At 42.2% G+C, this 27,471-nt stretch overlaps 1 protein-coding gene across 1 annotated transcript in view; it reads right to left on the minus strand.

The window, feature by feature from the left end:
- Positions 1-3,501: 3,501 nt before the first annotated feature.
- LOC122919807 (posterior protein-like) overlaps positions 3,502-27,471 on the minus strand; it is a 110,877-nt gene continuing 86,907 nt past the window's right edge. The window contains 3 exon segments of the mRNA XM_044268997.1: positions 3,502-4,396; positions 4,398-4,467; positions 4,589-4,763. Coding sequence (XP_044124932.1) covers positions 3,502-4,396; positions 4,398-4,467; positions 4,589-4,763 — 1,140 coding nt within the window.

A 27,471-nucleotide genomic window follows, 5' to 3' on the forward strand; every position in this document is an offset into this window, starting at 1 on the left:
TGTGTGAAACTGTCCCTCTTCCCAATACCTAGATCCATCCACCCAAATTTTCAGATCTGCCTTTCCTGCTGTCAATTTGAATACTTCCTGTGTCTTAGTCCTATGCACTAGTGATGAGCGGCAGGTGCCATATTCAATTTCGACGAAATTCGCGAATATTCGATAGAATATTCGTTATATATTCGTCGAAATCGAATATTCGTCATTATTCTAGTTATTGCGATTAATATGCGATTTAAATAATCGCATATTGCGATTTTTTACTTAAAGGCTACTCTCCTATTAAAATAGCAATGCGATTAATTCAAGTTCTAATAATCGACTTTCGATTTCAACTTAGTACTGCTATATTCCATATTCGTTAATTCTAGCCTAATATGGAATATAGCAGTGCTAAGCTGAAATCGCAATTCGATTAATTCAAGTTATAATAATCATATTCCACAAAACGAAGATAACGAATGTATTTGTCATATTCCACAAAACGAAGATAGCGAAGTATTCTGCATCTTCGTTTTAGCTACCTATTCATCAACTTCGCTAATTCTAGCAATCATATAGGAAAGTTGACTATAGAGACAGCTAAGTTTAATTCGCTATGTGATTATATTATTTAGCTTTTTTTATAAATAGAATAATTATAATAATTATCAGGTATTATAATTATTCTATTTATTTAAAAAAAAGCTAAGTAATATAATCGCATAGCGAATTAAACTTAGCTGTCTCTATAGTAAACTTTCCTATATGATTGCTAGAATTAGCGAAGTTGATGTATAGGTAGCTAAAACGAAGATGCAGAATACTTCGTTATCTTCGTTTTGTGGAATATGACGAATATATTCGTCATATTCGCTAATTCTACCAAGCCAACCATAGTAAACCAGGTCCAAGTTGAAATCGTGATTAATATAACTCGAAGTAATCGCATGGCGATTTCAACTTAGCACTGCTATATTCCATATTAGGCTAGAACTAATGAATATGGAATATAGCAGTGTTAAGTTGAAATCGCAATTCGATTATTATAACTTGAAATAATCGAATTGCGATTTCAACGTAATTCTCAAATCCGACAGTACATTCTAGTATATGGAGACGTTCCCATGGTAATGGGGACGCTCCATGAGCATGGAATATAGCAGTGCTAAGTTGAAATCGCCATGCGATTACTTCGAGTTATATTAATCGCATTGCGATTTCAACTTAGCACTGCTATATTCCATATTGGACTAGAATTAACGAATATGGAATATAGCAGTGTTAAGTTGAAATCGCAATTCGATTATTATAACTTGAAATAATCGAATTGCGATTTCAACGTAATTCTCAAATCCAACAGTACATTCTAGTATATGGAGACGTTCCCATGGTGATGGGGACGCTCCATGAGCACGGAAGTCGGCAGAAGCGGCAACGGGCACTGACTGGAGCAGCCAGGAAGCCAGGAATCCAAAGGACAGGTAAGAACAACTTTAGGGAAGTTGGAAAGAAAAAAATATAACAATTAATAAAAAATTTATAAAAAAATGAATATTCGATATATCGAATTTATAGCACTATATTTGAAATATTCGCGAATTAGCGAAGTGCCGATATTCGCAAAAAAAAAATCGATATTCGAACTCAACACTACTATGCACCTCTCCACAATCATGTTTCTCACCTTCGTATTGCATCAGTTGTGGCAGCACAAAGGTAGTACTGTGTGCTACAGTGATGTTCCTTGGTGTCAGATCTACCAGCCATCTGGCTACCCTTTGAGATGACACTCCACTGAGTGTCCTCTCCAAGAGCATCTTGATGGGAGTGTGAGGTGTTTGTATGATGATCTTGGCAAACCCCACTATGTGTTCTGTTGCTATCACTGCCCAGTGTACTGCCAAAAGATTTCTGACACAGTCCTCAAATCCTATTTCCACAGGACTCAATAACATTGATAGGTACCCAACAGGAACCCATTTTCCTTGCCTCTCTTGTAGCAACACAGCCGTAATTGCTATTTTGGAGGCATTGACCTGTATTTCAAAGGGTAAATCTGGGTTTGGATTGCTTAGAGCAGGTGCCTGAGTGAGGCTGATCTTCAGTCTAACAAACGCTCCCTCATGCTCTTTCATCCACTCAAGCAGGTCTGCTTCCCGTGCTTCTCCTTTCAGGAGTTCATAGAGCGGCTTAGCTTTCTCAGCAAATCCCTCTATGAAGTCCCTACAAAATCCAACCATCCCTAGAAATTGCCTAAGGGCTGTTTTTGTGTTTGGCCTTGGCAACCTCTGTATAGTTTCACACTTGTTAGGGTCAGGAATCCTCCCTCCTTTTGAAACTATAACTCCCAAAAATGTCACCGCTTCCTTCATTAACTGGGCCTTCATAGGATTTAGCTTAAGGCCTGCATCTTCAAAAAGTCTCAACAACTCATTTAGTAACACGTAGTGTTTTACCTTGTTGTCAGTTTGGAGCAATATGTCATCCACATATTGCACAATACAGTCAGGCTCCGAAAATTACAACAATATTCCAACCATGCATTTATGGAAGTATGTTGAACTGGATTTGAAACCCTGTGGCAACCGACAAAATGTGTATTGTTTCCCTTGAAATGTAAATGCAAATTTGTATTGGCAATCAGGATGAATAGGAATTGAAAAATACCTATTTGAGATGTCTATTGATGAGTACACCGTGGAAGATGGCTTAACTGTTGTCATCATGTCGGGCATTTTGGCGACAACATTTGTAATGGGAGGGGTACACTTGTTTAATGCCCTGTAGTCTAGGGTAGGGCGCCACCCATTTGGTTTCCGAACGGGCCATAAAGTCGCATTGTTTGTAGACTGGCATTCCCTGATTACATTTTGGCCCAGCAATTCCTCAATTGTGTTTTTGATATATGGAATTGACTCAGGTGGTATCTTGTATTGCCTCTGGGGAGGGGGATCTGGGCCTTCTACCATCACAATCATATTTGACACTTTGCCACACTAAGTTTTTGATGTTGCCCACACTTTGTCATGTTGCCACAAGATATCAGCCAATCGTTTATCCTCTGTTTTTAATAATGCAGCAGGGTCTAGAGACTCTGCACCCTTGATCGCAGCAATTCCATAGTTATCAGTAACCATTTTAAGGCAGCCTTTATATCGTGATCCTTTCCACAACATCCAGTTACACAGATCAACAATGAGCCCATGTTCCCTCATCACATCTGATCCAATGATAGTACCCTCATGTGTTGAGGACAAGTACAAACTATGCTCCACACCTAGGTTTCCCATGCTTATAGCTACCGGTACAGATTGCCTAGAAGGTACCAATTGTCCACCAAAGCCTCTTAGAAAAATACTTTTACCTCTAGGGTTGATTGTCAAATCCAAATTCGTCAAACTTACCGCTGCCCCCGTATCCATTAAAATATTTGTACGATGGCCCCCTACCGCACCCTGGTCTACTGCCTTTGTCCCTATCTAGCTGGCACACAAGGGACAACACAGGGGCCTGACATTCCTATGGTTTTACATAAGGATTTGTTGGTGGTGGGGCCTTAAATTCCTCTGGCAACTCCGCTATTGCTTTTCCTATCCTTCTGATTTCTTTCAAAAGTGGACCATACAATGTAGCTTTAGGAGGCTGAGATACTCCATCAGCTGCATTATCTAATCCTTGCTTTTGCTGCTTTTTTCTTGGAAAAAAAGCTCTGTCATTGCATTCTCTCATAGTATGACCTGTATTTCCACATTTGTAGCACTTCCCCATAAATCTTACTTTGCCTTCATTCTTAACTATTTCTGATATTCTCTTCTGAGGTTTGTTGTCATTACAAGTCTCCTGAATCCAGTCCTTTAAAATATTTACAAAGGCTTGATAGGAATTTGCGTTCCTTAAGGCAACCTTTGTTAGGTAGTCAACAAATGTGCATTTATTAGCCATTGAATAAAGAAAACTGCTGTCGTGAGGAGGCCTGTCATGACAGTTATATGTAGCACGAAATAGGGTCAAATACTCACTACAGAAAATGATTGGGTCATCCCCTCTCCTTAATTTTGCATTCTCTAGGGCATTGGTACCTCTAGTATCTCTTCCTCCCATTATTCTCTGCAACTCTTTCAGCTTATCACTTGCATTTCCCCAGTTGGAATTGAGTTCTGCAGATAATCCTTTGTGAGTGCCCACAGGAGGCTGTAACTTCTCACAAAGCTGAGATGGAAGCCATACCCTAAACAAGGAACATGCATCCCTATTATTGAGATTATACTGCTTAACCACAGCTTCCAGCCTGTTGGAAAGATTAATGGGTGAAGCACTTGTATCAAATTTCCCCAATATTTGGCATAGGTTTGTTTTATCCTGTATAGAAAGTGTTGTGGATTGGATATGATTGCTACCATGAATATGCATCTCTTCTTTGTCTGCTTCCATCTGACACAGGAGTAAATAGAGAGGAACTATGATCTGGGGTTGATTGTGGCCCATCTGCAGTGCAAATAGGCTACTCCTCCCCCCACTTCCTCTCTGAGATCTTCACACCCACAACAATCATTTTCAGCGCTAGCAATAGCCACAGTGATTCCCTGTTCAACTCTATCCAGCTCACCCCTTAACTGAGCCTTTTCAGAGTACCACTGCAATTCCTTTTGCTCTGCTACCTCTTTCATTTTCATTAGCATGCACAACATATTAGCCAATTTCTCTTTCTTTGCTTTCTTATTTGACTTTCTATGTTTGCTATTTACATTCTGCTCATCACATTGCTTTATCATATCATTAAACTGATGTGTTAAAGCATCGTTTGTACAAATCTTAAAATTAGCAGATGCATGTTTTTCAACAAATTTATTCACAATTTCCATTGTACTTACTACTACAGACAACAGAAACAAATACCACTAACTTACTACAGTCAGTAAATGACAATTCACAAAGAAAAATAAATATACCACAAATGTATTGCAACTAGTAAATACTAATTCATTACAAAACAAACAACAACACCAGGGAAACAGATTTCATAAAATTCTCCCTATGGTAATCACACTCCAAAACCACTATCAGAGTCTCGTGATTTACCTATCCTTGACTGACCGTATCTCATATACCTGATCAACTATAGATCCAAGATCCAGGCCAAGAGTGATCTCCTATTGAAGCATAAGGCTACTTCCCCTTAACATGAGGTTCAGAGAGTTTCCTCTCCCTCACTTTCTTCGCAGAGATGTCTGTTTTTTCCTTTAGATCCTATGAGCACTTCAGTCAACAGGGTACTAACCCTAAGTTCTGTATTTCTTTGCAAAGGTTTTGGTCCGGTCTCAATGCAGGATATTCCTTGATCTTTCAATAACTGAATAAAGCAGAATCAAACGCCTGGGTCCTTCGTAGAGTGCTGTTTTCCACGGTCACGTCTGGGGTGCCAAATGTTGTATCCAAGGGTTTCTGCTGACTATATTTGTATGTCTTTGAAAGATAAGGAATCCGGATTTATGTAATGGCTTATTTAATTAATAAAAGTAGGGTAAAAGGTTACAAGATAAATGGATAACAGAGTATAAAGCAAACCTTCCTTCAATGTCCTATACTTGAAAAGAATATAAACATAACTAATAAATCCTAGTACTAGCTTCCCAACAATCAATACATATCTAACTAAGTAACTACCATTGATCTAGTGTATATTATATATCAAATAGAACCACATTCACACCCACAATTCCACCCCTTACTCCAGTATCTTCCGGCCTCCTTCATTACCATTCATCCAATGAACTTGCAGTAAACTGATCTGAGTCCACTCCTTCATATTGATGCAGTAACTGCCACCTTCCTGCGGATGGCACTGGTGTCCTTTTAGTTTGCCTTGGGCCTGAGGGATGGCATATTGTTTCAGCTATGTCAACAGTTTTCCTTCCAAACTTCCTTGAGAATCAGACCTTTTAGGGCCGACAGGATGCCTACACCATTACAAATGCGCAGTCCATTGTGTATAACACCGCAGGGGCTGGTTTCAAGTCATCAGGACAGGGGAAACAGGAACCCTATCTCATTTCCATTCTTATCAGTCAGATGTCAAGCTTATTCACATTGCTATTGTTGCAGCTTTTACGACAAGAAATAGCAAACTGTTCAGTCTTATTCAGATGCTGTTTACGACAGGATGAAAACAAGATGTTCAGGCTTATTCAGATGTTAGGCCTATTGACATTGCTATTTTCACCAGGATGACAGTAGTCCATTGCTCCCTCATCAACACATCCAAGTCCATCAAAGTGTATCAACTTGTATTAAACTTATGTTGACTTCCAACAGAGGGTAATGGAGTTGGTGCACTTGGGGGAACGGCTGGGACCGCAGGAGCGGACACAGGCGATCACCCTAGCCAAACAGGCCACATTCTCTCAGGAGCACGGGTACACTAGACTGGCAACTCACAGGGTAGAGACTCCAAGCCATGCTCCGTTGAGGCAACCCGCCTACCACATCCTCGAGGCAGTCCGGGAAGGGATGTGTAAAGAAATAAAGGAGATGCTCCGCTTAGGAGTCATTGAGCATTCTGAAAGCCCTTGGGCTTCACCGGTGGTACTAGTGCCGAAGCAGGACTGTACAACCCGCTTCTGCATAGATTATTGGTGACTTAATGATAGAACGGTTACAGACGCCTACCCGATGCCCCGGGTAGACGAATTGTTGGACCGTATTGCTAGAGGGAAGTATCTAACTTAAAAGTGGCACTATTGAAGGCAACAGAAAATTGCATTAGGCTTGTCAGTAAAAGCAAAAAAAGGAAGAGACCACTGTGGTACTCAGCAGAAGTGGCCAAAACCATTAAAAACAAAAATATAGCATTTAGTAATTACCGTATTTTTCGCTTTATAAGACACACTTTTTTCCCCCAAAAGAGGGGGGAAATGACAGTGCATCTTATAAAACGATGGTTGACTTTTTTTTACAGGGCTGACACTGATATATCACCGGCCGCTATGCTGCACAGTGTGGCCGTCGATACATCAGTTACAGTGCGGGGAGGGAGGAGGGGCTGGAGGCAAGCCACAGCGGGGCCCGGTGCAGTCACTGTATTACACCGGGCCCCGCGCACAGAAGTCTCTTTGTATGTAAAATCTTTCATTAATCCTTTATACCGTAAATCGCTCTCCATTTGATGAACTTTACTAGCCTAATCGCCTGCATCACTACTCACTAAGAATACAGCGTGCGGTCCGGCCAGCGTGTGTGACTTCATTAATGAAGCAGGAGCAGGATGAAGTCATGCGCCGGAGGGACCTCACGCTACATTCATAGTGAGTACTGATGCAGGCGATTAGGCTAGTTTATCAATAGGAGAACGATGAATTCAGGAATAATGAAAGATTTTTGTCACGGAAGGTGTACAGGAAACAAGACAATGCAAAATAAATATATGACTCACTGGATCCAAAACTAAGGAACAAAAGGGAGACCCCTGCATAAGACCTGGCACTCTCCCTGTCTGCTCAGCCTATGCGAAAATCCCAATGGTGGATGATCGCATATCCACGTACCTCAACTATATACCACCTGAACACCCTACAATAGTGAGGGGACACGACCACCGGCTCCCTACACAAGACACGGAGGGAGTCAGGGTCACCTGGGATCCAGCAAACAGAAAATCACAAATAAATGTACAGCACTTATCTTGTAGAAGGCTGGAAAATAAGATCAGCATGCACACACACTCCAGGAAGTTGTATAAGCCGCACACTAATGCATTAGGGGGAGGAATTTAAAGGGATGCAATCAGTCTATCTACATGACAGCTGAGAGAGGCTAACGAGATGAGGAACTGAAATTCAAAACAAAGAAATCTCAAGGAGGAGGTTCTGAAAGGCTTCTGTCAGAGCTTCTCAGCTGTCTGGTTGTGACAATTTTACATACAAAGAGACTTCTGTGCGCGGGGCCCGGTGTAATACAGTCACTGCACCGGGCCCCGCCGTGACTTGCCCAGAATAAAGTACTGTAATGCTGTGAAACATAGGGCCATGAGGGGGACCAGCATAAGATGCTACATGTGTGTCACCCACACATATAGCATCTTATGCTGGCCCCCCTCATGGCCCTATGTGTCACAGCACACATCCCCCATAACAGTGCATCATCCACAGATTCCCCCCCCCATAACAGTGTGTCATCCACAGATCCCCCATAACAGTGTGTCATCCACAGATCCCCCATAACAGTGTCATCCCCAGACAATTAGTTCAAAATCCACCAAAAGCACACCTTTTGGTTCAAAATATTTTTTTTCTTATTTTCCTCCTCAAAAACCTAGGTGCGTCTTATAATCAGGTGCGTCTTATAAAACGAAAAAAAAACGGTATATAAAAAAAAATAAAACGAGGATGACAGGCAAATTTATAAGATTAGGCAGAGAGAGGCCAAACACGTTATAAGAGCTTCTAAAGCACAGGCAGAAGAGAAAGCTCAGTCAGTGAAAAAAGGCGATAAGACATTCTTCAGATACATAAATGAAAAAAGGAAACTAAAACAAGGAATTACCAAATTAAAAACAAAAGAAGGAAAGTATATGGAAGAAGATAAAGAACTAGCTGACTGCCTCAATGAATACTTCTGTTCAGTTTTTACAAAATAAAATAAAGGAAAAGGACCTCAGTTAGGAAATAAGACTAATTCATCTTTTGATGCATGTGTCTTTACAGAGGAAGAGGTTCTAAGTCAGCTGTCTAAAATTAATACAAATAAGTCACAGGGGCCTAATGGGATACACCCAAAGCTATTAAAAGAGCTCAGCGGTGAACTAGCAAAACCATTAACAGATTTATTTAACCATTCACTGGCAACAGGAGTCGTCCCAGAAGATATTGTGCCCATTCACAAGAAAGGTAGTAGGGAGGAATCGGGCAACTATAGGCCAGTAAGGCTGACATCAATAGTGGGGAAATTAATGGAAACTATACTTAAGGAGAGGATTGTGGAACATCTAAAATCCCATTAATTGAGAGATAAAAAACAGCATGGGTTTACTTCAGGCAGATCTTGTCAAACTAATCTTATTGATTTTTTTGATTGGGTGACTAAAATAATAGATGGCAGAGGTGCAGTAGACATCGCTTATCTAGACTTTAGTAAGGCTTTTGATACTGTCCCACATAGAAGGCTTATCAATAAATTGCAGTCTTTGTGCATGGACTCCCATATTGTTGAATGGATTAGGCAGTGGCTGAGGGACAGACAACAGAGGGTTGTAGTCAATGGAGTATATTCAGGCCATGGTCTTGTTACCAGTGGGGTACCTCAGAGATCTGTTCTGGGACCCATATTGTTTAATATCTTTATCAGCAAAATTGCAGAAGGCCTCGATGGTAAGGTGTGTCTTTTTACTGATGACACAAAGATTTGTAACAGGGTTGATGTTCCTAAAGGGATGCACCGAATTAAAAAGGATTTAGGAAAACTAGAGGAATGGTCAAAAATCTGGCAACTAAAATTTAATGTTGATAAGTGCAAGATAATGCACCTGGGGTGTAAAAACCCAAGAGCAGAATATAAAACAGTGATACAGTCCTAACCTCAGTATCTGAGGAAAGGGATTTGGGGGTAATTATTTCAGAAGACTTAAAGGTAAGCAGACAATGTCATAGAGCAGCAGGAAATGCTAGCAGAATGCTTGGGAGATAGATCAGGAAGATCAGGGAAGATCTACTAAACTAGTACATGAATTGCAGGACAAAACTTACCAGGAAAGATTAAAGGACCTTAACATGTATAGCTTGGAAGAAAGACGAGACAGAGGGGATATGATAGAAACTTTAAATACATAAAGGGAATCAACAAGGTAAAAGAGGAGAGAATATTTAAAAGAAGAAAAACTGCTACAAGAGGACATAGTTTTAATTTAGAGGGGCAAAGGTTTAAAAGTAATATCAGGAAGTATCGTATTTTTCACCCCATAAGACACACTTTTTTTACCCCCAAAAATGGGGGGGAAATGCCCCTGCGTCTAATGGGGCGAATGCTTCAATTTCAATCAGACTGCAATGTATGAGCAGTGAGAGAGGAGGGGCTGGAGTCTGGAACTAGGGGCGGGGCCCGGTGTAGTCACTGTACTCTTACAACGGGCCCCGCTGCTCACCGCAGTATTTATAAACATTTATAAACATTAATCCTTATCCTGTTAATAAGTTTAACTAAAGCTGCGCTCTCCCCGTTCCCCTGTATCAGTACAGCACTTACGAACAAGCTTCGATAGCAGGCAGAGCGGAAGGCAGCAGTAACGTCACTCACTGACGTTGAGCGCCTGCTCCTCCCACTTTATGAATGAAGCAGGTGGAGCAGGTACGCAACGTCAATGAGTGACGTTACTGCTGCCATCTGCTCTGCCTGCTATGGAAGCTTGTCCGTAAGTACTGTATTGATACAGGGGATACAGGGGAACAGGGGAGAGCGCAGCTTTAGTTAAACTTATTAACAGGATAAGGATTAATGTTTATAAATACTGCGGTGAGCAGAGGGCCGGTGTATTTGGGGACACTGTTATGAGGGGGATCTGTGGATGACATATAGTAGTGTCATCCACAGATCCCCCATAACAGTGTCATCCACAGATCCCACACCCCATAACAATGCCATCCACAGATCTCCCACACCATAGCAGTACCATCCACAGATGCCCCATAACAGTTCCATCCACAGATGCCCCATAACAGTTCCATCCACAGATGCCCCATAACAGTGCCATCCACAGATCCCCATAAACAGTGCCATCCACAGATCCCCCATAAACAGTGTCATCTACAGATCCCCCATAACAGTGCCATCCACAGATCCCCCATAACAGTGCCATCCACAGATCCCCCATAACAGTGCCATCCACAGATCCCCCATAACAGTGCCATCCACAGATCCCCCATAACAGTGCCATCCACAGATCCCCCATAACAGTGCCATCCACAGATCCCCCATAACAGTGCCATACACAGTTCTCACATAACAGTGCCATCCACAGACCACCATTAATTCAAAACCCACCAAAAGCACACCTTTTGGTTAAAAATATTTTTTGTCTTATTTTCCTCCTCAAAAACCTAGGCGGGTCTTATAGGCCAGTGCATCTTATAGGGCGAAAAATACGGTATTACTTTACTGAGAGAGTAGTGGATGCATGGAATAGCCTTCCTGCAGAAGTGGTAGCTGCAAATACAGTGAAGGAGTTTAAGCATGCATGGGATAGGCATAAGGCCAGGGGCTATTCATACTATTCAATATATTGGGCAGACTAGATGGGCCAAATGGTTCTTATCTGCTGACACATTCTATGTTTCTATGTGTCTATCGACTTATGCAAGGGCTACTGGCAAATTCCACTAGCCGAGGATGCATTTCCGAAATCTGCCTTCGCCACTCCATTCGTACCAATTTAGGGTCATGCCATTCGGGACTAAGAATGCCCCAGCTACATTCCAAAGAATGGTAGATCGTCTCCTAGATGGTCTCCAGGATTATGTGTGTGCATACCTGGATGACATAGCAATCTTCAGCGACTCATGGGAAGCCCACTTAGAACACATAGGGACCGTATTGGACAGGATCAGAGCAACTGGTTTGACCTTGAAACACGAGAAGTGTCACATTGGTATGGTGAAAGTTCAGTATCTGGGACACAGGGTAGGATGTTGGAAACAACGACCGGAGACTGCTAAAATTGATGCTGTTGCCCGTTGGCCCACTCCCCGTACCAAAACACAAGTTATGGCTTTTTTAGGGACAGCCGGTTACTATATAGGCTTTGTCCCTGACTATAGCGCCCTGGCCAAACCCTTGACAGACCTGACCAAGAAAAACTTACCCCTACAGGTCCTGTGGTCCCCAGAGTGTGAGACAGCCTTCCAAACCTTGAAACAAGCTCTTGTAAATGCACCTGTTCTCGCTGCCTCTGATCCTAACACACGTTTTATCATCCATACCGATGCTTCAATGTTTGGACTGGGGCAGTGTTAAGCCAGATTGGAGAGGAGGGGGGTCGCACCCAGTAGCCTATTTGAGCCAGAAACTATTGCTAAGGGAGGTCAGTTATGCAGCTATTGAAAAAGAGTGCCTAGATCTCGTATGAGCACAAAAAAAAACTGACACCTTATCTCTATGGCTGTGAATTCACCCTTATCACCGACCACAATCCCTTAATATGGCTCAATCGAGTGGTAGGGGATAATGCTCGTCTTCTCAGGTGGAGTCTAGCCCTACAACCGTATGATTTCACTATACACTACCGGCCTGGTAAGATGAACGGGAATGCGGATGGCCTATCCAGACAGACTGAGTTAGTAGCGTATGTTATATCAGGTACTACCCGGACAGCCCCAAGTCGACCTGAAAGGGTCCAAATGTGTCTGCCGGAGCTGTAAACAAGAGGGGAGCAGTGTGACCGAGAACCCTTTCACTATGGATTCGATAGCACCTTTTTGTTCATTTATTTCCTTCATTTCGGCTGTTTGTTTGGTCCCCGAGCGGAGACCCCCCTCCACCTGGAATGCCAAGAATCCTTCATATGTTCAGGAAAAATCACATCAAAGGAGTGTTTTACAATACTGTATTAGGGGAAAACTAACTCTCCTTAGGGAGAGAGCACCTTAATCAGTGTGAGGAGATTTATAGGCCATACATGCTCCTCTGGGATTCTGGGAGGAAAGGGATTTGCAAATGAGCTCTTAACAAGCTCTGCCTCTAATGCCTTACATCTGGTAGCATTAGAGGCAGAGCTTGTTAAGAGCTCATTTGCAAATCCCTTCCCTCTCACAATACTGTATTGTTCTGTCCTTGGGAAGTTGGGGGTTGGCTTAGTTTGTAGTGGAATCATCTCCCAGGCTGTGGGGGAGGTGTTCTGTGCACTATATAATTGGATTTGTGTGTGCTAATAAACTCAGACTTGTTTTACCCGGCATTACTCCACAGCTCATGTGTGGGGGTTATACTAGTCTGCCTGTATGGCTTAATTGCGGTCCGGCTGAAGAAAAGGGGAACTCGTCACAGATATACACACTCCCTGCAGCAGTGAAGTAGCTGATTTTTAACACAATTTGTCACAAATTAATTTGGATCAAATAACTTTTTTTATTCGGCGAAGCTTCTGACTAGAATGCTTGAAAACTTTGGTCAGCTCTAATGGTAAGCTTTAATATAATATTCAATACAGTCCTACAAAATGTAGCTACAAAAACCCAGAAAAGCTAAATTCAGTTGACTAAGGGAACAACTCAGTCTTGTATAGTGGGAACATGTCCTGGTAATACAAAAGGGGAGTTTTTAAAGAGATATTAAATTAAGTAGTAAGTTTATACCCACAGGCAACAAAAGGAAACTAATGTGGCTAAAAAGGGGCGTACTAAACATAATAAACATAATAAGACAAAAACAAAGACCGTTTAAAGCATTGAAGGTCATGGGTTCTGAAAACGTTTTTTAGGCTTACAAAAAGGTCAATAGGAAACGTAGAAAATACGCTTTCTAAATTATTCACCATACCACTATGTATGGTAAAATACTGGAGGGGGGTGTATATCTCACTCAGACAGGTGAGGTAAAACAATTCAGAAAAGCTGGTTGTTTCAGCAAAGTGTAGCTTGCTGAGGCACATTTCTTTAAAGTATTTTTGATAAATAAACATGGCTACATTTATTTAAAAAAATCACAAAAACAAATAAAAATACACTAACAAAATAGATGCAAGCATTATATATGAACTAAGTCCTCATTCTTCTTTTTATTTTATTTTATAATTAACAATTTTTATTGTTTTGTCAAAGAAGGCAGATTATACATGTTATGATATCTCAAAATATCCAACATAAGCATATATTTAGTAGTCATAGAAGCAAGATGCAAGTACATTTCTTGAGTGATGACAGTCATACAGTGTACATAGAAACAGTATCAGGATAAACAATATAACCATATCAACGTTTGGATGTGGTTTGGTCTATAGCGAGTATGAAATCTTGCGTATTACATGAGGCAGATCACAGGATCTGTATATCAATGTGAGAAAGACAGTATGGCAGGACTGATCAGGGAAAATTCCTGTAGCTCTTCCAGGGCGACCATATATGGAGGAAGGTAGACCTTGTTCTTGTTTCCCAATGTGAGATTTCCTCAAATCTATAAATTTAATCAACTTTATTGATCCAGTGCTCTCTCGATGGAATCTCGGTAGAGAGCCATCTGGCAGCAGCCAGTAGGAAAGAGAAAAGAGAAGCCTTGTGGTCTTTTATGCCAGCTATCCCCAGGGAAAGAAGAGCCAACTCTGGGGAACATGGGAATGTGGTTTTACAGATTTGATTGCTAAGCCTAAATATTTCAAAGCACCAGGATTTGATAGGACCGCAAGACCACCAAATGTGGAGGTATGTCCCCTTTTCCTTGAGACATCTCCAACAAATATCCAGAGATCCCGGTTTATAGAGGCAAGTTTTGTCAGGGGTATTATACCAGCGGAGGAAAATTTTATAACTATTCTCCTGAATGCGTATGCATCTGGAAAGTTTATGCGGTGCCTGCAAAATCTTTGCAATTTTAGGGGGTGAGAAGGTCTTCTCCAAGTCTCTTTCCCAAAGGCCTAGCGCAGCCAGTTTGGAACAGGGGGGAGACGATGTCAAAGACCTATAAATGGTCGAGATTGTTTTGAGAGGGGCCAGTGGTTGGCTAAATAGTTTCTCAAACCAGCTGAGCTGGCTTGCTGGAGGTATTTTTTTTATCAGGGGAGGTAATCTTGTTTTAAGAAAATGAGAAATCAAATAGTATTGGTCAGAGAGTCCTAGTTTCTTTAGGAGGTCACCCTCCAAGGGGAAGCAGCCCTCTTTGTCCAGTAAGATAGACAAGCTTTGAGCATCTAAAGGCAGAGGGGCAGCTTTGTCTAAGTTCCTTAGGAGCAAGGGCTACAATATCCTCAATAAGTAGCAAAGGGGAGGGAAGCGTCAGGACCCCCCTGTCAGCCGAGGCCAACTTCCAGACCTTTAAAGTATTACGGATCATGGAGTTAGGGATAGAGCTAGGTGCTGGAAGAGGGCTGTCAGCCAACAAGAGGGTTCAAGCTGGAGTGTTGAGGAAGGAGTATTCCAACTTAATCCAGGTTTTATGAGGGGGGTTCCTAAGCCAGTTGACAACTCTAGACAGTTGGATGGCTTTCATATAAACCTCAGGATCCGGCTAGCCAATGCCTCCCTGGGCCCTGGGTTTGGTCAGTGTGTTAAAAGAGATGCGTGGGCTTCTTTCCCTGCCAGACGTAAGTGTGAATTTTTTTATTCAGAGAGTGGAAGAATGTCTTGGGTATTTCAATAGGGAGTACCTGCATCAAGTAGGTCAATCTGGGGATGACTAAGGACATGAGGATATTCTTCCTCCCAAACCAGGTCAGGTAGGGGAGATCCAGAGAGTCCAGCTGAGCAACCATAGAATGAAGAAGGGGTTTGTAATTTAGGTTGAATAAATCTGGTAAATGGGGAGTGAGTTTAACCCCCAGATACGTTAGTTGTTGAGTGTGCCAGTTAAATGGGGAGTTTTTCTGGAGGGAGGAGAGGACCTGAGATTTGGTGGGGTTTACTTTGAAGTTGGACAGAGAGCCAAAATGGTCAAGGGTCGACAGGATAGTGTTCATAGCACCAGAGGGATTTGTAGTGATTATCAGGAGATCATCTGCAAAGGCAGCAAGTTTAAGCTCACATCCATCTACTGAAAGGCCTCTAATTTTTTCCCTCTTGTCTAAAAGTTTGCAAAAGAGTCTCCATCACCAGAACGAAGAGAAGGGGGGAAAGTGGGCATCCCTGTCTAGTTCCGTTCCTGATTGGGAAGGGGGACGATAAGAATCCATTAACTGACACGGACACTGAAGAGTGAGTGTACATGGAGAAAACTGCGTTTACAAAGGGTTCCAGGATCCCAAATTTAATTAGGGTCTGCCTAATATACAACCAGTCCATAATATAGATTTGTGGCTGGCATAATATAGCGCATTTAGGACCTTCATGGTGTTGTCCTTTCCTTCTCGACCCTTGACGAAACCCACCTGGTCTGGATGAATCAGTGTAGGTAATAGACTCTTTGATTGTATGGCATGGAGGTTATTTTGTACAGCAGTCTGATGCTGTATGACAGAGGCCTGCGACTCTTCTAGTGCTTCTACTCTGCGCCCTATATGACGGACATCCTGTTTGATAACAAGCAAATCGGAGCCCCAAGGCTCCAAGGCAGACACCAGGGAGGAGGAGAGGGCTTCTTTGAGGTATGTGCGGGATATGGGTAATGCATCCGCATCGGTCTCACCTCTGTGTGCAGCATCGGGTGCCTCCAGCATTTTGTGGTTAGTGGAGTGCGGCGAGGTCAGCGCTCTCTTGGGATCTCTAGCCACATAGAGAGGAATCCCCAGCTTTGGATCTACCAATCTTGACCATTTTAGACTTAGGAAGCTATAATACCAGGCTTTATGGGCGATAATACTGACGGAGCTACAGCAGCATGCGTCCGGTCAGTTCAGACGCTAGCTCAGCCCCCCTAAGTCCTCATGTCTTTAAAGTGTTTTATGAGCCTGTATTTTTATGGAATGGTTGGTAGGTTGGTAGAGAGCCCTTCCATTACCTCCCACTTCAGTACAACATTTTTCAGAGCAAGACCTCCGTCTCCTGACACCTCTATACCTCACTAACCATCCAGTTCTCCCTCTGACTCCATGGGGAGCACAAAGCGACAAATACCAAGAGTTTACAGCTCCAACCTGGAGATATATTTTGAGAAAGGGAAAACCAAAGATGGAGTCGACTTCAACAGCAAGGCTGAATCTCCTACCTTGGTGCGTAGCATGTCTCCAGTGCAATCCCCTTGCTTGGCCTTCCCACTGGCACACTTGGACTCTTCTCTCTCCTTGGAGCCCTCCACTTTTCTGTTCCCACCAACTCCAAATGATATCAGGTCCTCTTCTATGGCGTGGGAGACCCTACTACAAGTCAGCCTAACAGGGAAAACAGCAGCTTCCTCTTCTACTAGCCCCAAGAAGCAGAGACCGTGGCTAGATAGCTCTAAATCTGCTCAGGTCAGTGCTACTTTAGATAAGGATATACACTACAGACCAAAAGTTTGGACACACCTTCTCATTCAAAGAGTTTTCTTTATTTTCATGACTATGAAAATTGCAGATTCACACTGAAGGCATCAAAACTACGAATTAACACATGTGGAATTATATACATAACAAAAAAGTGTGAAACAACTGAAAATATGTCATATTCTAGGTTCTTCAAAGTAAACACCTTTTGCTTTGATTGCTGCTTTGCACACTCTTGGCATTCTCTTGATGAGCTTCAAGAGGTAGTCACCTGAAATGGTCTTCAAACAGTCTTGAAGGAGTTCCAAGAGATGCTTAGCACTTGTAGGCCCTTTTGCCTTCACTCTGCGGTCCAGCTCACCCCAAACCATTTCGGTTGGGTATAGGTCCAGTGACTGTGGAGGCCAGGTCATCTGGCGCAGCACCCCATCACTCTCCTTCATGGTCAAATTGCCCTTACACAGCCTGGAGGTGTGTTTGGGGTCATTGTCCTGTTGAAAAATAAATGATGGTCCAACTAAACGCAAACCGGATGGAATTGCATGCCGCTGCAAGATGCTGTGGTAGCCATGCTGGTTCAGTATGCCTTCAATTTTGAATAAATCCCCAACAGTGTCATCAGCAAAGCACCATCACACCTCCTCCTCCATGCTTCACGGTGGGAACCAGGCATATAGAGTCCATCCGTTCACCTTTTCTGCGTCGCACAAAGACACGGTGTCCATTCCTTGTGTTCTTTAGCCCAAACAAGTCTCTTCTGCTTGTTTCCTGTCCTTAGCAGTGGTTTCCTAGCAGATATTCTACCATGAAGGCCTGATTCACACAGTCTCCTCTTAACAGTTGTTCTAGAGATGAGTCTGCTGCTAGAACTCTGTGTGGCATTGACCTGTTCTCTAATCTGAGCTGCTGTTAACCTGCGATTTCTGAGGCTGGTGACTCGGATGAACTTATCCTCCGCAGCAGAGGTGACTCTTGGTCTTCCTTTCCTGGGGCGGTCCGCATGTGAGCCAGTTTCTTTGTAGCACTTCATGGTTTTTGTGACTGCACTTGGGGACACTTTCAAAGTTTTCCCAATTTTTCGGACTGACTGACCTTCATTTCTTAAAGTAATGATGGCCACTCGTTTTTCTTTACTTAGCTGCTTTTTTCTTGTCATAATACAAATTCTAACAGTCTATTCAGTAGGACTATCAGCTGTGTATCCACCTGACTTCTCCACAACGCAACTGATGGTCCCAACCCCATTTATAAGGCAAGAAATCCCACTTATTAAACCTGACAGGGCACACCTATGATGTGAAAACCATTTCAGGTGACTACCTCTTGAAGCTCATCAAGAGAATGGCAAGAGTGTGCAAAGCAGTAATCAAAGCAAAAGATGGCTACTTTGAAGAACCTAGAATATGACATATTTTCAGTTGTTTCACACTTTTTTGTTATGTATATAATTCCACATGTGTTAATTCATAGTTTTGATGCCTTCAGTGTCAATTTGCAATTTTTATAGTCATGAAAATAAAGAAAACTCTTTGAATGAGAAGAAACTTTTGGTCTGTACTGTATGTCTTGATTCACCCATTGACTCCGTTTTAAGTTTCCCACATGAGATAAACCTCCTTCAGAGGAAATGCTAAAGCAGATGCTACTGGCGCTGAAATCATCTCTGCACCAGGATATTGGTAATCTAATCCACCCCATATGTTTTAGGGTGCAAGAAGTGGAGGATAGAGTTTTAAATATTGAGACAAAAATGGACACATTTGCCACGTCCCAGAAAACAGTAATTGATGCCCATAATGATATGGCAGATGAAGTTGAAGAACTTAAAGGGGTTATCCCATGACTAATGTAAAAAAATGAAATCAAACATCATATAGTAAATAACAACCTCTTTGTAACAAAGCTAGAACCAGCCCTGTATCTGACATGGATCCAGAGATCTCCCCATTCATTGCTCTGCTAGATTTATATCAAGCTCAAAGCTCAAGGGGAGTGTCTTTTCTGCTGCAGCTAAGGGGGCGTGTCTCAGCTCTCCCTATCACAACTCTGGAGGCAATTGAAGGATCAAACTGAGCATGTGCAGCCTTCTTAGTGAGCTGGACAAAGAAATTGTAACATAGCCTGTCATTGGGGCTTCCATTTAAAACTATTGATATTCAAAGATGGACATTTTCATGTTGTTCATACTCTCGAAGATGGGAAACACTTGCTTCAGGAATGGAAGATTCTAATGACCCTGTCAGAAGTTGGAATTAACACAACTGGTTCAACCACTGTGGCAGGAATGGAGGATGATACCCCAAGAGCGGACTCGCAAGACTGAGTGACTATACCATTTGATGTATCTTGAAACCCTTTAACTGATTTTCATCCATGTGATAGCCTCACAGGAATTACCCACCGTATCCTTTATTACTGGCTACTGACTCACACAGCTCTTTATTATCTACAGCAGTATTACCCCATGTGGAGAGGCTAGCTGCACGTGAAGATTACTGGGACTTACCCAATGTGTCGGAGGTCCTCTTTTTTTTTTTTTTCTGTTTTTATATTTCTTTTGCAGATGCTTCTCCCTCACTTTTTCAGCTTAGTGACACAGCTGTTGTAGTTTCTTGTGCTCTTGGCTTTATAGAACTTTTGCCCCCAAATTACCATACTGGTCACTATGTTTTGTCTGTTGTTTTTTTCTTTAAGTCTTTTTTCTTTAGCTCCTTTCACACAAATGGATGTAGATTATGTTGGTTCTCTCAGGCAATGCATTGCTTTGATCATGTGGTTTTACATCCCATCATTGGGATCAAAAATATGTCACTGAATGCTAAGGGGTTGAATTGTCCTCAGAAAAGAATCTTTGTATAGAGGGGGGCATTGTCCTCCAAGGCTGATGTACTCTGGGTCCAGGAATCTCACCTCCTGAAACCAGATTCATGTTGTGTTAAACATAGTTTATTAGAAACATAGAAACATAAAATGTGTCGGCAGATAAGAACCATTTGGCCCATCTAGTCTGCCCAATATATCTGAATCCTATGGATAACCCCTGGCCCTATCTTATAAGAAGGATGGCCTTATGCCTATCCCATGCTTGCTTAAACTCCTCCACTGTATTTGCAGCTACCACTTCTGCAGGAAGGCTATTCCATGCATCCACTACTTTCTCAGTAAAGTAATACTTTCTGATATTACTTTTAAACCTTTGCCCCTCTAATTTAAAACTATGTCCTCTTGTAGCAGTTTTTCTTCTTTTAAATATTCTTTCCTCTTTTACCTTGTTGATTCCCTTTATGTATTTAAAAGTTTCTATCATATCCCCTCTGTCTCGTCTTTCTTCCAAGCTATACATGTTAAGTTCCTTTAATCTTTCCTGGTAAGTTTTATCCTGCATTATTCCCTACCATTGTCCACTCCCACAACTCTAGGAAGTCTAAAGGGGTTTTCATAGTGATTAAAAACACAATTTTCTTTTCTATTATGTCACAAAAAGTAGATGGGAATGGTCGGTATACTATCATGGTGTGTCCCATAAATAACAAGTAAAGAGGAGGGCTTGGACTCCGGCAGAAGGAGTGCCTGGGTTCCTGTGCAGTAATGCATTCCCCGCTGGGCACCTTGAGACAACATTTGCATATGAATAAAAGTAAATTTTCTGCACTTGGGAAATACACAGAATACAGGTATGTTTTGCATTGTGTTAGGCAGCACTATGTAGCCCTAGACTGGGTTACATATAGTTAGATTTGCTGACAGATTCCTTTTAATAGATTCCAGAGACATTCCAGAACAGTTTAGTCTCTATTATATGAACTTACATTACCCTAAGGACACTGTCTCGTTGCCCTTACTTAGGCCCTTTCAAATGGATAGTTTAAATGCTCTTCTCGCTGAACCAGAGTTCCAGAAATTAATCCTGTCACTTCCATTGGGGAAAACCTCAGGCCCCGACAGATTACTTAACAAGTATTATAGACGATTCCAATCAACACTAATAGCCCACCTGTTACCTATGTTCCAAAAGAGTATGATGGGCACCCCTTTCCCTCGGATATGCTAATAGCATTGATAATCACACTCTCTAAACCGGGTAAACTCAGTGATGTCCCCCAGAACTTTAGACCTATTTCTCTATGTAATTTGGATATTAAGATATTTGCTAAATTAATCGCCTCTAGATTACCCTCCATCCTTCCCTTATTAATTAAAGACGACCAAATGGGTTCTGTTATAGGGCCACAAACGTTGGACAACACCCGTAGGATATTTGATTTATTTAACTATGCCAAATCCCACCACTCTCCTCTCTTGGCGGTGACTTTGAACGCTGAGAAGGTGTTTGACCGCCTCCATTGGCCGTTCACTTTTTCGGTCCTTGGGGAAATGGGCTTTCATGACCCTGTTATCAATGCTACCTTTAGTTTATACTCAGTCCCGTCTTCAAAAGTATTTTTGAATGGGGTGATTTCCAATAGCTTTCCAATCTCAAATGGATCACGTCAAGTTTGCCCACTGTCACCTCTGATATTTATTTTAGCCTTGGAACCCCTAGCACAACATATACGGAACACAGAGAGCATACAGGGTTACACTGTAGGATCCACCACTCACGCTATATCACTATATGCAGATAATATTATACTAACCCTTTCAAATCCAATCCAATCCCTTGAGAAGGCTTTGTCAGTAATATCCCACTTTGGCTCACTGTCATATTGTTAGGTCAATGAATCAAAATCTCAAGCTCTTCCCATTCACATCTCTCCTACTGAGTTGAGGCATCTTCAGGCCTCTTACACCTTAGACTGGCAGACTACCGAGTTGATATACTTAGAAATTAAGCTTACCACTCCTTGCTCTCTCCTTTATAAACACTTTAGCCCATGATTTTGCAAGCTTTGCCATGAAGGATATATCTTGGGTGGGTAGAGTCGCTTTGTTCCAAAGGATGCCTAAATTAATATATATTTTCCGTGTCCTCCACATTACTCTCCCTGAACCATTTTTTAAGAGGGCCCAAACCCTCCTTAATGCATACCTTTGGAAATCTGGTGGTCCTAGGATTGCACAAGCAATCTTTAATTGAAGGGAGCATAGGCCTCCCTTCAATTAAAGATTGTTACCCTGGGTCCAGATCAAATTTGAGTCACTTGAGGGGGCTCACTTCTCCAGGCCATGTAGAAGTCATGGCCATGTAGGAATCAACACCTTTGACCCAATGCTGGGTATAATTACCAGATGTGAATTCAGTTACATATTTATTCCCAGAATTTTTGTACAATCACTCTCAGAATTGAGAAAGCTTGTTGGAAGAACGAGTGAAACGTTTTCAAGAAATCTACAGTACGTCCAGTTGCCTTGAATTATTTTTTACAGATACATGTAGAAGTCTGTTTCTTCCAAAGCCACACTGGGACTTTATGTTCACATTTCCATAATTCTCATGGGGAACATGTACTCCTTCTTTCCAAACATGTCAACTCATGTCCTGGTGAAGATTATTGGGGGTTTGGACCTTTCTATGTGGCGTAAGGCAGGTGTCGACACAATTGCCCAGATCGTACAGGAGAACTCTGTGCTTCCTTTCACAAGAATGTCAATTGTGCTCTGCAGCAAGTACAAGCCATGTAATTGGATTTGGTTCCTGCAGCAAGTACAGGCCAGGAAATGTGAAATGGTTCCTGCACTAAGTATAGTATATGCAATGCGCAATTGATGTCTGCAGTAAGTACAAGCCATTTAGTGTGTATTGGTTCAGATTATACTATGTGTATTGCTCCTGTAGTAAGTACAGGCCATGCAATGTGATGTGGTGCCTGCTATAAATGTGGGCCATTCAATGTGTATTGGTTCAAGTTAAACTATGTTATAATATATTGTTCCTGTAGTAAGTGCAGACTATGCAATATGAAATTATGCCTATAGAAATTACAGTCCATAGAATGTGAATAATGCCTGCAATAAATACAGGCCATGTAGTGTAAATGGTGTCTGCAATATAATACAGAAAATGCAATGTGAGATGGTGCCTAGAGGATATACAGGCCATGCAAAGTGAAATGTCGTCCGCAATAAATAAAGGCCATGCAATGTGAGATGGTGCCTGGAGTATATACTGGCGATTCAATGTGAGATGTTCCATGGAGTACGTACAGGCCATGCAATGTTAGATGGTGCTTGCAGTATATAGAGGCAATACAATGTGAGATGGTGCCTGGAGTATATACAATCCATGTGTAGTGTACCACTCCGTTACAGTAGTGGGGCCCTGTATCTTTAAGCATGCCTTTATATTCTATGTGTGTATGTAGCTGTAAATTCATATTCACAAGCTGGTAAACTACACTACACCCTAGTCACCACTAGATGGTGATGGTACATCCAGGCCAGACACAGGAAGTAAATTAAGGGGGTGAATAACCTAGACAAGTTATTGGGAGAGTCAGACAAGTCCACTATGTAGCTGCCACTTTACTTCCTTGGCTCTGGCCAGGCTGAGGGAGTTTAGAGAAAAAGATATCGAAATCTACCTAGCACAGACCAGAGTAAACTGGGATATTGAGCAAGTCTAGTGGAGATATCAGCAGTCTTAGCTTATGGACTCCACAGCACCCAGTAAACGGGGAAAAGTCAAGCACCTGGACACAGCCTGACAACTAAGCGCAAAGTTGTTTGTCACCGCATTCCTCTATGTAACGCTCCAACAGGTGTGGACCCGCTGTGCCACTTACCGTTTGGCTTTGGGCCAAACTTGGGAGCAGAATCTAAGTTTCCCCCTGGTTTTCACCCTTTATCCCGCTCCAAGATGTGGAAGCTGGTCTTAGCTGCAGGGGAGACACCAGGTCGCTACTGTAAGAGTGGTCTCGGTTAAGTGGCAAGCACTGGGGATACAGGCAGATGGAGCGAGCTGTCACTGGATGGAAGGAGCACAGCAGCAGAGACAGATGAAGCAGAGCTGAGTTAGTGATTTAGCAGAGCTGGAGCTGTTAGAACAGTAAAGCTGATTAGCTCAAGTGCAGCAGGTGTAACAAGCTAAACAGCAGACAGAGGCGTGGTCGACAATCCGAATCATATACTTGAGAGCACCGAGGTACAGGAGGATCAGGCAGAGACGAGGTCATGATACAGGCTAAGGTAGGAAGCAGGAAAACAACACAGGAACTACGATCTGGAACCTTCACTGTAGAAAACGACAATATTGCTCAGGCATCACATGAAGGGGGAAGCACCCTTATAAAGGTGGTGCCTGGCCGGGATTGGAGAGAAGGCAGAATCAGGAGCGTGCACAAACCCTTAAAGGGAACCTGTCATGTGGATATTTGATTATAATCTAACTAATTATATACAATCATTAACTACTAAAAAGTGCCTTAGATATATTCACTTACTGGTGTGACAGATGGTTATCTCATAATATACACTCAAAGATGCCGCATGCTGCATGCTAATGACCTGATTCGAGTCCAGCGTGATGTCATTGAGTCCAGCGTATATTTAATTCAGAGCTATAGCCACTCCCCTGCCCACCTGCTGCTGATTCCTATGGAAAATAACTGTCAATCAGCAGCAGTTGGGTGGAGAGTCAGGAGCTCATGAATATTCAGGACTCATCATTATCAGCTGGAGCTTTTCAATACAAGATGCTGGCAGATTGACTGGGTCAATTAAAGAAAGTGACCCAGCATTTTGCTAAGAGAATCAGTGACTTATTTATGTTGCCCTTAGTTAGGACACCATAAAACTGGTGACAGGTTCCTTTTAAAGAAACAGGACGCGTGCGGCTCCTACAAGGTGCTACTGAAGCTGTTGCCACTATTGACAGTGCAGGAAAGCGGGTCCGGAGCCTGCAGAGGAGAGGAGGAGCCTTGTGTGCAGTTTGACTGAGGTACATAGCAGGATGCCCTGCACGCTGGCAGCTGCCAGCTGCCATTGTTACACTCTATGAATGTGTGGATCTGTTTCTGATGGCAACCAGTACAAAGAATGAAGCAGAAAAGTTCCTTCCTTTCCCTTCACCATTCTACGAGTCCTTCTTTGACTGACTCATATTGGTTTATTCAAATTGTTCTCATATTCAATAAATGATCTCCTTGTTATGAATCTTGATTAGATTATACACTGGATGATAATCATTAGAAGTGTTTTTTCACTTGTGATTTTTCTTTCTTTGTTTAGAACTAGGAAATAATATATTTTTGCTGTTGTAATAGGATATATTGCTCACATATATGTATTTGTAATGGTGATTGTTACCTCATTCCATATTATTGTAAGCTTTTATCGCTTCTATTATGCTTGTTAATAAAAACAACATTTACAAGAAAAGTGTTGCCTGTAGGTTGCAGAAAACAAAGTAAGAATTATATTATATCTAGTACCTGCTTGTTAGATACCAGCTAAAGGAAGCCTGTTAGTACCACAAGTGAGATCTGAAGTGAATATGCTTTATATGGTTTATAACTATGTCTATGAACTTGTTTATCTACCTCAAGGCAATTGATTACCAAAAGTTCCAGTTATTTATAAAAACTGACTCCTCTTTATTTCTACACCTCATTTGGACCCAAGGGTGCTGGCATTACAAACATCAGGAACCCTTCCTTTCCTTTACCTAAAACTCATACCATCAAGGGCACCTTAACAAACATCTGGTATGAGATCCCTCAACACCAGAGTGTGCCCAGAAGGAATCCGGTGCTATCCTTCTCATCACTGCACGCTTGCCCAAGGAGTTCTTCTAAACCATGAGTACCAACTACTACACCCATCAGACCACCTAACTCACCCCCACCCCTGTGGTTACAAGTAGAGATGGCCTTGCAGTTCGCCTGGCTGTCGTTTTGCGGCGAACTTTGCTCTTTCGCCATTTGCCGAATATGCAAACATTCGCACGTGCCATATTTTTTTGCATAGCGCTGAACCTTGAACCATGACACATCCATCAGGTGTGACAGGACAGACAATTGAGACCTTACAGCACATGGACACACCGCCTCCCCTATAAATAAACCCGATCTGGCAGCCATTTTACATTCAGTTTTTTTGCCAGTGTAGGGAGAGGTTTCTGTTTGGAGCAGGGACAGACTGTTAGGGACACCAAACACTAGCTGATAGGGCCACAAAAGTCCTTTTAAGGACTGGTATAGGTGTGCTATCGATAGGTGTGACATACTGAAGGGTGTGATATACCTATAATATACCTTCTTCCATAGAAAGTAAATTAAAGTGCATTTGCATTGTGCAGCAGTTATGTGCGGTTCTGCTGAGATACCGCAGCTAGATAGAGGGACAAACGCTATTGGAACAACTAACTGCAACTGGTGTGATATACCTGTTGCCCCCCAAAAAACTGATTAAGGGGTGTGATATACCTGCTTCCACAAAATACTAATTAAGGGGTTTGATATACCTGCTGCTTCCACAAAATACTGATTGAGGGGTGTGATGCTACTATAGGGTGATATCACACCCTTCAGTATGTCACACAAAATACTCATTAAGGGGTTCTATATACCTGTTTTCACAAAATACTGATACAGGTGATTGATATACCGGCTTGCACCAAATATTGATTGAGGCCTGCGATACACCAGTTTCCACCAAATATTAAAGGTTTTGATATACCGACTTCCACCAAATACTCATTAAGGGGTTCTGTATACCTGTTTACACAAAATACTAATAGAGAGGATTGATATACCGGCTTCCACCAACTATTGATTGAGGTCTGCAATACACCAGCTTCCACCAAATATTGATTATGAGGTTTGATTTACCGGCTTCCAGCAAATACTCATTAAGGGGTTCTATATACCTGTTTCCACAAAATACTGATAGAGGGGAGTGATATACCAGCTTCCACCAAATATTGATTGAGGCCTGCGATACACCGGCTTCCACCAAATATTGATTAAGGGGTTTGATTTACCAGCTTCCAGCAAATATTTATTAAGGGATTCTATATATCTGTTTCCACAAAATACTGATAGAGAGGATCGCCTGCGCCGATGATGTCAACCTACACCCGGAAAAGAGCATCACTTAGACAGGGAAAGCGAGCTTCCTTCTCTCAGAGCGCCTGTGCCGAATGAGGATCGGTAGGGCACAGGGGCGGGATTTTATGGGCAGAGAGGGACAGCGAGAGGAGGAGAGTGTTTACTGGCCCTGTCGATCAAGTGGAGGAGGGGGTGTGTTTATAGTCCTAGGATGCGGCAGCTACCAGCAAGTAACCGCCCAACTTGCTGGTAGTGAAGTAATTTGCATATTATAAAATACGATTTTTACTTAAATTACAGCACAGAGACAGGTAATAGTGATATATATGGACTCATCTGACATTAGCAAATAGCAAATGTCCAATAATGAAAATTGCAAAATGGGGGGGGGGAGTGACAGAAGCCCTTTAAAGGATT

The sequence above is a fragment of the Bufo gargarizans genome, chromosome 9 (assembly GCF_014858855.1).
Source record: "Bufo gargarizans isolate SCDJY-AF-19 chromosome 9, ASM1485885v1, whole genome shotgun sequence".
In the NCBI taxonomy this organism is placed as follows: Eukaryota; Metazoa; Chordata; class Amphibia; order Anura; family Bufonidae; genus Bufo; species Bufo gargarizans.